At 34.0% G+C, this 12,837-nt stretch overlaps 1 protein-coding gene and 2 long non-coding RNA genes across 3 annotated transcripts; all 3 read left to right on the forward strand.

The window, feature by feature from the left end:
- The first annotated feature begins 207 nt into the window (after positions 1-207).
- LOC127900549 (uncharacterized) lies at positions 208-660 on the forward strand. Its single transcript, XM_052435694.1, has one exon. The coding sequence runs from the start codon at positions 208-210 to the stop codon at positions 658-660; it is 453 nt and encodes a 150-aa protein (XP_052291654.1).
- A 4,892-nt stretch (positions 661-5,552) lies between these two features.
- LOC112499001 (uncharacterized) lies at positions 5,553-7,288 on the forward strand. The gene is made up of 3 exons (XR_008053548.1): positions 5,553-5,607; positions 5,701-6,161; positions 6,837-7,288. It is a non-coding gene; the product is annotated as an uncharacterized LOC112499001 (long non-coding RNA).
- Positions 7,289-7,889: 601 nt separating this feature from the next.
- Positions 7,890-11,382, forward strand: LOC127901407 (uncharacterized). Its single transcript, XR_008053547.1, has 2 exons — positions 7,890-8,674; positions 8,758-11,382. It is a non-coding gene; the product is annotated as an uncharacterized LOC127901407 (long non-coding RNA).
- Positions 11,383-12,837: the final 1,455 nt, after the last annotated feature.

The following is a 12,837-nucleotide window of genomic DNA, read 5'->3' on the forward strand; positions in this document are numbered from 1 at the left end:
AACATTCTTACCACCAACATCGCGGAGAGTGTTAATGCTTTCATGAGGGAACCTAAAAAATTTTCTGTTACTCATCTTGTTGATCACTTTAGGAAAACATTGCAGCAATGGTTTTATGATAGAAAAATTGTGGCTGAATCAATGACTACTCGGCTAACAACATGAGCGGATGAAATAGTCATTGGGAGGAGAACTATAGCTGAAAGAATGATAGTTCTGCCGGTGTCTCCGTATCGCTTTCAAGTTATAGGCGGTGGGCTTAAGGAAGGGTTGGTTGACTTGCAAAAGAGAATTTGCTCCTGCATAGTGTTTCAGCTTGATCAGCTTGTGTGTGCTTATGCAATTACGGCGTGTCTAACACACCGGGTGGATTTTATTAACCTTTGCTCGGACTTTTACACTACAGAATCGTTGGCGATGGCTTATGCACAACCAGTGGAGCCAATTGGTGATGTGGTTGATTGGGAAGTTCCAGATGAAATTCAGGAGATGCAAGTATACCCACCAGTTGAGGCACCACCACCTGGCCGTCATAAAGAGCTCAGAATACCCTCGGCTGGCGAGAACGTTGACCGGCGGACTGTAAAATGCGGCCGGTGTCATGAACTAGGCCATAATCGTAAGCGATGTAAGAATCCTATTGCGTCGACTCGAAGTTAGTTGTATTTTGTGTGTTATTCGTTGGTTAAAACTATTATTGTTTTTGTGTTTCGTTGGTTAAAACTGTTATTGTTTTTTGTGTATTGTACACTTATATTTCATAAAACTTTATTTTATTTTAAAGTTCAAAACGTGAGGCATTAAAATTATATAAACTTAAGTGCGCAAATTAAAAAAAAATCAAATTTCAACATTAAAATTACTACATAGGTCTACAATATAATATCGTCATTAAATATATCAACCGCAATCTTCATTCTAAAGTACTTGACATGACTAGCGTTAAACTCCAATCTAAGTCCGAACATTAAATACATCGTAACCATTAATACAAAAACACCGCAATCGCCAGTGCCTCTTTCTTGTTGCGGCGCGCTCTTAACTGCGATAACTTTCCACGGGTCTTCACTCCGCAACTCAGGTCGGATATTGTAGAAGCCAACATATTCCAACCATCGAGGGAATATAACTTCAAGTGGCTTGAATTTCAACTTGTACCTTTTGTCGTCGCGAAATGTGAGTAATGAGTCATAAATCCAGACTTTATTTTTTCGAAAGTCAACTTGTGCTAGTACCCAATGCGTGCCGTCCAAGTTAACAAGGATAAGTAACTGCATATAAAAATTAAAAAACATGTTCGTTATATATGCAATTGAAATACAACAAAGAAAAAGCAACAACTTGAATATTTTCATTATAGAGCATGTGAAATGTAATAAAATATATACCATATCGACATCCGTCATTGATTTGGACATTGTGTGCTGTCGCCCACAAAGATAACTATTCAAGCGGTCGTCGAATACTAATGAATCGACCGCACAATCCCCGTTGTTCCATAATTGATTCAAGAACACCTAGTACATAGATAACCAAGAAATGCATAAATGAACAACACTTAAAGGCAATAATTAAAAATCAAATTAAATAGTATTTATAAGTTTTGTCGGCATGTTACTCAAAAAAATGTGTCAGTATGTGTGGCACGTTGGAGTAAGGCATTTGGATACTGCCGTTGTTTCTCGCTAATCAAGCGGAGATACTCGTGAATATGCTGTATAGAAACAACAATATTACGATTTAAAAAATTTTTTTATACACAAATCCACAACAGAATACAGCACGAGGAAAATATAAATACCTCATCGCCTAGCCATCCCATTGAAGATATATTCAAAATTATTTGAAAGAATGATCGCGGGTGCTGGACTCTCCGGCGGACTCTGCTATCACCAGTGAACCATCGATCAAACTCAACAAACAGACTAGAGTCCCCCAATCCTCTCAGTGGATTTACATCCACACTCGTACTCATGTCAATCGCATGTTCCATGATTTGGGGTCGCGGTAAAGGCTGGACGTTCTGTCCTCGCCTGATTGGAGGAATCATGTAAGGACTGTTATAAACATACGACGGTATGTACGCGCGGCCGAACTTACTAACGCCTGGAGGCACCTCTGTGAACACCTGCACGCTCTCCCCACTAACATCCCCGTAGAAACTATACAATGACGTGGGCGTAGACAAATTTTCATTGCCCACGTCAGTATACACTCCATAGTCATCCGGGGCCTATACATTCGCCAAAAAGAACATATTAAATAACTATCAAATTAAAAGTTAAACGAACATAATTATTAAATTTAAATTAGCTTACCGCATACGAACGTGCAGTGGGAGAATTCTTATTTGGACGCTTAGAAAATGTGTCGATGAAGCCAATAACGGTTTCTTTAAAATATTTTAATTCTAACTTTATTTCATACACTTTACGATCAATCTTATCCAGCCGTCGTCGTACGTAATCATTAAACTGCTTTGTCCTCGACTATTACAAAAGGAAAAAATAAATTTAGAATAACAATAAAAAAATAATAATTTATAAAGGAAAAATATCATATATTATTTATAACCTCAAAATCCCGTGCGTCATCAGAGTTGTCTATTTGCTGCTGGTGGTCATCAACAGCCACCTCATCCTCAAAAGTGTCATGACACTGCTCTGGTATTGGGTTTGGTATGTCGTCATGATCGTCATGCTCGTCTGATTGCCTTGTAACCGACGGCATCGCGTTGATTGAGGGTTAGTGCTGTATAAAGTATCATTTAAAATTAGTAAATGAAAAGTCAAAAATTTTGATTAACAAAATTTTTAGTACTTAGAGTATACCGACCTTATGAACCCAGTCTGGAATGCTTGGCAAGTAATCCTTCACAGAGAGCCAATATTTTCTGCTACTCTCCTTTGAATTTGGCTCAAGAGTTTGTAAAACGTCCCCCTGCCATAAATTCAATTGAAAATTTTAAGTAAGTATACATTTCTTAAATTTAGTAAAGTTAAAAAAATAAGTAATACATATTACTTACAAGACGAGATTCGTCGTTGAAGAACGAATAAACCTCTGCAAAGTTGATTCTCGAAGACGCCATGGGCTTCCATTGCAGAATGCGGGGAATCTTATTCTTCGTTTTGACGACCCATGTTGATGGCAACCCTCCGATTGCTTCTTAAATCCAAGCCTACAACAACCAAAGTGAAAAATCAAATAAAACAACTATCAAATATTTAATACTATAAAACTTATTAATAAACAAAAAAAAGCACCTGAACCCCAGACGTAAAGCCGTAAAGATTGTATTTTTCAATATTATGATCTAGATTTTTCAACCGAGTCTTCTTAAATTTCTCGTCTTTCTCGAACAGTGCATTGTCAAGACTCTCGTAAATCATTTTCCACGACAATAGACCCCATGGACGCTTTCGGAAGTATTGGATATCATCAACTTGGTCAAGCCAATCGAAATTAATTTAACAGTGATTTTTTCTTGCATTTAGTACTCTGTCCGCAAAATAAAACAGCGCAATCTTTAATGCGTCCATATCGTCTATTTCCTCGAATTTCAACTCCTTAAATACTGCATCGAATTGCTTCACATTAATCTTACGATGCACCCCACCAAAATACGTATTCCGTAGCCTCTGCTCCATTTTAATCATTTTCTTGATTGGTATCAACCCCAAATGAAAGTCCAGTAACCAAGCACCATTCGACAATTGACAAGCGAATCAAATGCTTACCAATTTGAAACCATAACTGATCCTCACGGCTATCTTCTTCATGGGCCACTTGCCGCAGTAAAAGATTGTGCAAAATTACCCCACTAAATGGAAAACTTCGACACTCCAAAAAATGCCCAAATATATCCTTTTTGAACATACTCAACTGCCGCTTTATTAATTTTTCCTCGATGGCTTTTACGACCGAAGATAACATACACATGCTCGAAATTCGACCAGAAAAGTAATCAGCATAACGAAAATACATCTTACCTACTTCAATATCCGGTGATTCTGATTTCGCCATGTATCTGTAATATTTATAAAATTATTACATTACATTTTCAGAAAAAAAAATTGACTCGTTAAAAAAAAAACTCTAATTTTTTGTGCGACAGGCGTCTGTTGCACCAAAACTGGTGCGACAGGCGCGCACCAACGCTGGTGCGACAGCAAGCCGCGCATGGGCGCGCGCTGCTGCCCAGCGATGGATGCGCGCGCGCCCTGCCCCCCTCCCTCCCCACCCCCAAAATTAAGCGCAATCACTCCAAAATCGAAAACAATACTCCCAAACACCACCAACCACCACAAACATCATCACCACCACTATTATTCTCAAGCTATAACTATTATTATTCTAAAATCTCATTTTAAATTAATGAAAATAAGAAAAATAACTAACCTAGGTTTTGTTGAAGGTTGTAGATCGTAGATCGGATGCCGGTGAGTGATGGAGCCGCCGCCGACGAGGGTTGATGTCGCCGCCGATGATGGGAGTTGGATCGGTTTGGGAGAGATGAGTGAAAGGGAGTGTTGGGGGAGAGATGAGGGAGGGGTATTTTGGTCTCAAATGTTGTTTTATGGCTAATGTTGATAGAAATATTTTTGGGGGGTTAAGATGAAAAAAAGCATAATTTTTTTGGTTATTACTGTAAATTTCCCGTAGTTTCCTCACAAACCATACTCTCGTCACAAATTGCTTTTGGACTTGCATGGCATAACTTTGAAATTTGCAAGCTAATTACTCCAATTTCCCAAAACGTTTTACAAAATCTTTTTGCATCAAAACTTGGTATACTTGGTGACCACATATAATAATGGAGAAAAATAGAAAGGAAAGCAAGTAGTGAGGTAGAGATAAATGAATATCATCACTTTAATTATGAAAAAAAAAGTAATTATTTTTTGCTTAAATTTGGAACAGCTGGGTTGGTAACTTACAAAATGCAAAAGCTAACACATTAACGTTAGGGACGGGCAGAAAATTGCGACCTCAACGAAATCGATCAGCTGGGGAGAAAGGAAAAATGTATTATTTTATCCTTTGAAAGAGTGAAAGAGAACAAGTGTTTTTAGGTTAATTTGAATAAGATTAAGACATTTGGTAAAAGGATAATCCCGTCTGTACTTTCTAAAGCGTGGACGTACGTCAACGCCTAAGAATGATTTTATAAATATTTTTATTTGTTTTAGCACAATAATGAAAACATAAATTGATATATAAAATCCTTTTAAGGAATAATGAACTTAATTAGTGAGTCGACAAATATGTTAATAGGAGTCATGGAAAAGCAAAGTAGTGACAAAAAATGAAATAGCTGACATAAAAATGGATGAGTATATGAGAAATTTGTCTAGAGATTTTATTTCAAGTGCTTGTTTTGGAAGCAATCATGTCTAAAGGAGAACAGATTTTCTTGAAACTAATAACTCTTGGAGAGAATTTGTCCACGAAAAGTCTAGTATCAAAGATTCCAGGCATGAGGTGAGCCTTCTATTAGTGGAAAAGGCAACTCCTCCTATGAAAAACAGAGTATTATTATTATTATTATTTTTTTTTTTTGCAATACTCTCATCATCAATTTATTTATGCCATAACTTGTTGTAAGTATCTTTCCACAACAAGCAACAGATATATGTGGAGATCAAAAAAGGAGGTTCGTAATTTGAGACTGAAGGTAGTGAAGAAGCAGCATATGAGAAGGATCCTTTGCAAATGGTTCTTGAGACTGCCAAAAGCAGTAACTTCAATCAAAAGGCAACTGACGAATCATTTTGTTCTTCTATTATTGAAACTACAATATCTCCACCGCCTAACTATCTCATTTGTAGCTCAATTTGTTTAGAAAATAAATTTATAATACTAAATTCGACTTACTTGAAAACAATTTTTTCCTTAAAAAAAATTAAGCAAAGAAAAAAAATAACTTTTGTAATTGAAAATTTGGTGTGGTTTCATATCATTTTCACAAAGTTGACAAACAATGAAATCAATAAGATTTAATTATTTTTTTAATTTTCTCCAAATGTCACTTCCCCAAATAATTAGAGGTGGGTTCGGGTATACTAAGTCAGTATTTTAAGATGGTGTACCGGAGACCTGACCACTGAAGCTCAACATCACCGTGCCTTCTCTTCACCTCAACAATCATCAAGCAACAAGTTAGTATGGTTTGCTTTTTAAATTGATTTGTGTTAGGGTCTGATTTGATTTTAGACTGATTTAGGTTAGGGTTTGATTTAAATATTTTTGAGATTTTATTTTAATTATAAAAAAATATGAACTTTTTGCTTAATGTACTATTGTAGTTGAATGAAGTTTTCAATCAATTTTTTTTTTTTAAATAACCTGTTTGTTTACGAATTTTTTAGTTGCTTTGAATGTAAACCAAATTTGACAGGGAAGAATATCAAATAATTTCAAATATGGATAGGTTTAACAAGGGGGAAAAAAACTCTGATGTTGTCCATTCAATCTTTTCATGTTCATTTCTATTTTGTTGTTTCATGTGCTGAGTTTAGAGTTAGGTGTTTGAGGATTGAGTTTAGGTTGGTGTTGAAATGATAATGGCTGTCTAAAATTTTAATTATTTAGTTTTATTGGATAAAGAGATGGTGATTGGAGGGCAAATTGGTACTCGGACCATTGAGATTGATATTTGGGAAGATTGATTTATTTTTTGATGTTTTTTAAATTTGTGTTGTTATAATTGTCTTCTCCATCATAATTGGACTTATGGGATTGACTTCTAACTTGCTTCAATTGATTATAATGGCTGCATATGCATTTTTTGATGATAGAATACTGAATTTCGTTCAATATATGCATGTATTCAGGTTAGTAACAGAAATCATTAAGAAGAGGATTCACGTTACCATGGAGCATGTTAACTTCAAGGTATACTGATACTGAGGAAATTAAGCTGAGGAACTCAAGACTGAAGCTAAGGCAAGAGGTGAAGTCATCAGTATAAAGAAGCAGTCACTAAGTTTTATGGTAGAAGGCGCAACATTGGAAACTGTCGATCCCATTCCTTATGATGGCGTCAACGATCTCAATATTTAAAGGTGCTTACTTTTTTGGTTTTGTTGTTGTTTTCTTACTTTTTGCAGATTTTTGCAGACATCGTCAGCTTGTTTGGATGTCTTTCATCCTTATTAATTTTGTTTTTGAAAGGAACTTCTATACCGAATGTGTCTGTTTTTAATTTTCATTTCATATTAGAAACAAGAGATGTTTTCCAATGCAGAGTCATATGCTTTTGAGGATGTGTTATGGAAATGGGCTCCAAATGAGTGTTCATCTGATGCTTTTACGTTACCTTAGGTGAGCGTTGCCTTAACTGAGCATTACTTAGCTGCATGAATATTGATGTGTTAACTGAGCATTACTTAGCCACAACGATATTGATATGCCTTTTAAGGTCCAGGAAGCATGGCTGACACTTGATAGTGTGCAAGTGCTAGGCTTTTAACATCTTGAGTTTCATAAACATATTGATTTGAGTTTGTAGCTTCCAGGTGAGTTTTTCTCAAATCATTTAGTTTTTGTGAGCATTAGTCTGTTGGGTATGTGAGAGTAATGGAGGTTTTGAATTCTTTGAGACTGAAAGTGACAAATGCATATGTTGCTAGCTTCGAAGGATTAAGCAACCGTGGAATTTGAATTTCTGAAATTAAAAGACTACAATTGAACGTATTGGATTTTATTTATATTTTGATATTATTTAAATATTATTTGATTAAATTATTTACTTTAATATTTATTTCACGAGTTATATATTTAGAAAAAAACTAAAAAAATAAATGTTATACTTCTTGAAATTTAAGGCTATAAGCTTCCATCTTCATAAAGAACTATGATATTTAAAAAAAAATTATACTAAAAATGTTAAATTTTTAAATTTAAAGAATTTTATATTTAGTATTTTTGTAGTACTAATAGATATTTTTTTAAAAAATATGTAATAAAAGTTAATCATAAAAAAATTAATACAATACAGTGTAGTACAAAATATATTATAATGTAGTATCAAACATTGTATAAAATTATTGTAATACAAAACTAATATAATATAATATTATGCAATAAACTAACTTTAAAATAATATAATACAATGTGCTAAATACATTCCATAATAATACCCAAAAATTAAATGAAAAAAATTAATAAACTTACGAAATGGTGGGTCCCTGATGAATACGCCCACCACACCACACACAAATTTTACTCTAATATACAACGTGGACCAAAATTTACCGGACAAAATAAATAAAATAATAAAAGACAGGGACCGTTCTATTTTCACACCAAGTTTCAGATAGAGCAACTTACTTTGTGGCCCAAAATGAATATAAAAATAAATAAAATTAAAAAAATAAAGCATCTTAATTGTTGAAAAAATTATAAAATAAAATAACGTCACAAGGACCTGGTAGTCTGGTAGCGGTTTAAATTGTAAAGTGCTTGTTATATGTCAGTTGTCTTCACTCTAAGGTACGCCCCAGCGGCCAAAAGAACTGAGGCTTTGATTGAGGTTATGATCTTTCGAAATTTACAAATCTGTTTCTGGGTTCTTCAATTTAGTGGATTGCTGATTTGGGTTCGTGTACTTTCAATTTTTAATTTTTTTCCCGGTAACCACAAAGACTTGCGTTTTAGCTCAAAAAGCAAGGTATCCAATTCCAAGTTTTTTTTTTTTTTTTGGGTTTGATTTTGAGCCTAGTTCGTTGTTGATATATACTGCTATATGTGTAGGTTTTTGGTATGTTTGCTGATTGTCTGTGTAGAGCAACAGTTCTGATCTTTGCTGAAATGGGTAAAATTTGGTTCTTGAATGAGAGACTTGAAATTGTAATTACGGGGAATCATAGTTGTGATCGCAAGAAAGTTAATTATTTGATTTTGATATCAATCTGTGTGAAGCTTTATGGATGATTGTGGAGGAAAAGAAATGATTTCTGGGTTTTTGAAATTCAAGGTTTGAGTTTCAATTTTTTATAAATCATGGATTTGCATGCTGAGTGTAAGTGATATTTGTAGCCAGTTTTGGGTATTAAGTCTAGTTCTGTCCATGATAATGGAGAAACAAAGCAGTTTTAGGACATGGACAATGGAGAAACAGCAAAGTATTTGCAGTGTCACCTTTGAAAAACAGCCTAGTATTCAAAGGGTTATGGAAGAACAACAGAGTTTTCATGGTGTGAGCACTAATAAACTGCCTAGTGCTCGTGGAGTGATAGAGAAACAGCAGAGTTTTCATGGTGTGACTATTGATAAACAGCTGAGTACTTGTGATGGAAAAACAGGAGTTTTTGCAGTTTTATGGAGAAACAGAAGAGTTTTCGCATAGTGACGGAGAGACAGCTGAGTTTTATAGGTGGTGGTCAGAGGAAGAAGAATAAGGATTTGCCAGGAAAAAGAAGTCACTTGCAGCTACACTTGCCAGCTCGAACTGGGAATTTAAGTAGAGTTACAGAGATTTTGCAGGGTTGTGATTCTAGTGAAGCTAAGGAGTTGTTGTTGAAACAAAATCAAGAAGGTGAGACTCCCCTTTATGTGGCTGCAGAGAGTGGCATGCTTTGATGGTTGAAGAGATGCTTCGACATATGAACCTTGAAACTCTGTCTATTGCAGCCAAGAATGGATATGATTCATTTCATGCAGCAGCAAAGTAGGGTCATCTTGGTAAGCTTCCAATCTGATTTTTCATTTTTTAGTAGATATTCCTGTTAATATTATTTTTAATGCTCAAGGAAATTAGAAAATTGTTGGTAGCTACTGTAGACAAATTAGGAATAACAGTTGCTTGCAAGCACCCACATTTGTACGTGCTGCTGAATTAAAGTGCCTTGAATGATTTAATATTCATTTGCACTAAATGTTAAAAAAAAGCTGAAAGGAACTAACAAATTTGCATACATTCTACTGAAAGTTTTAGTTTCTTTGGAAGTTTGCATGGGCACTAAATGTTAGCATGAATTTTTTTACTTTTGTAGTATGTGAATGAATGCATGAAAGTTAATGCATGTAAAGAGTTCTTGGCATTCAAGCGTTTATTCGCATGCCATAAGAGTCAAAAAAATTCATGCCAATATCTAATGCTCATGCAAACTTCAAAATAAACTAAAACTTCCAAGGAATGCATGCATATTTGTTAGTTCCTTTTCTCAACTTTTACTACAAATGAATATTAAACTATTCAAGTTACTTTTATTCAAAAAGTCTCCACTTTGATTTGAATAGTAGTAACTCCACCTTGACAATAAATCAGTTCGCCTTATCCTTTACAGAGCCATGCTTCTCAACATAGAGAATCACTATAGTCCACCTACTTGGGTACTCATACCATTTAGAATTAGTTGGATTTGGTCCTCGAGCACGTCTGGGACAAAATTTGGCCATGATTGAGCTTAAGATACCACTTGCTCTCATGTTGTCTAATTTCTCTTGTGGTGCATTTATTTCTTTGATTAGGGAATCAGAATCTAGAATGGAAATGATTGATAATATTTACTTACTAAAATAGAAGTGGGAATAAGAATGAAATATGTAAGGCCCAATGTTTTTTGGATTAAGAAATGGGAACTTGATTCCCATGTGGGGGGAGGGGATGAGAATCAAGTTCCCATTCCCTGAGCTCCTTCCCATTTTACCCTCGTCCAAATTTCATAATTCTACTTTTATCCTCAATTAATTTTATTATGTTACATTATTGTTATTGTTATTTTTCTAATTTTTCTAATTGTTGTTAATAATAATAATAATAATAATAACACTTGTACTATTGACTAATGGTAATAAAACTAATAACTAATAGTAATAATTTTAAAAATAATAATATTATTAATTAATGATAATAAAATTAATGATGATAATAATAATGACGACGACGACGATGATATTATTAACTAATTAATAGTAACAATAATGATGATGATGACAACGACGACGGCTGACACTAATCAATCAATCTCATTTTAATAACTTATAGCAATCTATTATGATTTCTATTCTCCTTTTTTATTTCAATTATCATTGCGATTTCAGCTCATTTTGATTATCAATTCGTAACCACAACATTAATGCCTCACTTTCTCTAGAGTATGTTCACTCATCTGCTTATAGGTTCATTATTGTGCCACTACATGGAGTCAATCTGCAGGTAAGAAATTTATCAGGTGTTTCTTGAGAAATTTATTTCAACACGTAAGGCAAAGAGTGACATTTGGGAAACAGATTGGACAGGGGATGATTTATTTTTGTGAATTTTGTTCTTTAATTTGGTGTATATGGTTTAATTTAATGCCATTTTTATAATAGAAATTAACACTTTGTAGAATTTCATTTGTTCAGTAGACATCTAGGAAATTTGTTGCTGCAGCCTGTGGGCTATCTCATTTTATCTTTAATTAATTTGCGTGGGTGTTTGGATTGGTGGTTTCAATGGATAAAATCTCTTATGGAAGAAGAGATCTGAAGTTCAAATTAATCTAGCTCACATGTAAAGCATTAATTTTTTAGTGTTAATTGGTTTAATGGGTGCATAAAAACTCTTATGATAGAATAATATGTTGATGTACTTGTGTTTTAGGAAACTTGCAACATTTTGAAATATTCTACACACCGGACTTCTATTTTAAAATATTTTCTAGACAAGCATTACCTTTTGTAAATTATTGAGCAAAAATTTAGGTGAGTGATCAGGAGTTAATTGAGGGGGCAAAAAAAAAAAGTTAAATGCCTAGTACTTAGACTTGTCAAAATATTTGGCTGCAGCATCTAGAAGTTACATTTAGAAGCATTGAAGTAACAAATGTTGAATGGTTAGTTGTCGCCAAGGAAGAAGAAAAATCAAGAGTTGAAGTTGTCAAATTTGAACAAAGATAAAAAAGATAAAAAAGAAAGAAGAAGGAAAAATAGAATTTGACAGCAGCGTTTTTTTTAAGAAGAAAAGAGAAAAATTAAAAGAAAAATAAAGCACAAGTAGAAAGAGGACACCAGAAAATTACGTGGTTTGACTTTTAACCTTACATCCACGGGCAAAGACAGAAAGAAAATATTTTATTAGTGATATGAGGATTACAAATATTGTAATATTTTCTCTCACTATTCAAAACCCCAATGTACCCAATCTCTCACTCACTATCACTCAAACTCTCTGCTTTCTCTCTCACAAATTGAATGCCAAAAAACGAAATGGAGAACTCTTTTTTTATAGCCAAAAATTGGCTATTAAAATATTATATTTTTTTAAAACCCCCTTTGATTTTTCTTAACTCTTCTCTTTCTTTCTAAAAAAAAACGCTGCTACCAAATTTCATTTATTCTTCTTTCTTTTTTTGTTTTTGTTCAAATTTGGCAGCTTTAACTCTTACTTTTTTTTCTTCTTTGACAGCACCTAATCCTTCAACATTTGTTGCTTCAATGCTTCTAGATGTAACTTTTAAATACTGCAGCCAAATATTTTGACATTCTCCTACTTGGAGATTTGATTGAGAATCAATCAATCTCCACACCATCCTTTCTGCTTTGCTATAGTTATGTTGCTTACATCTTTGCTAGGTCACAAGAGACTTTACTTTAGATAAACTTGTCAGCATTGATCGACTTCGTTAAAATATTTGCTAGGCTCACTTTGATATGAATTTTTTGCAAATCTACACTTCTGTCTTCACTATTTCTCGAACGAAGTGGTACTGAACTGCTATGTGATTTGTTTTGGAATGAAAGACTGGATTCTTGCAATGTGCAAAGCACTGACTATTATAAAAACACATAAATTTTCTCTTGTTTGTGTCCGAGCTCTACTTATAACCTTTGTATCCAAATAGTCCT

Source organism: Citrus sinensis, chromosome 3 (genome assembly GCF_022201045.2).
Source record: "Citrus sinensis cultivar Valencia sweet orange chromosome 3, DVS_A1.0, whole genome shotgun sequence".
Lineage (NCBI taxonomy): Eukaryota > Viridiplantae > Streptophyta > Magnoliopsida > Sapindales > Rutaceae > Citrus > Citrus sinensis.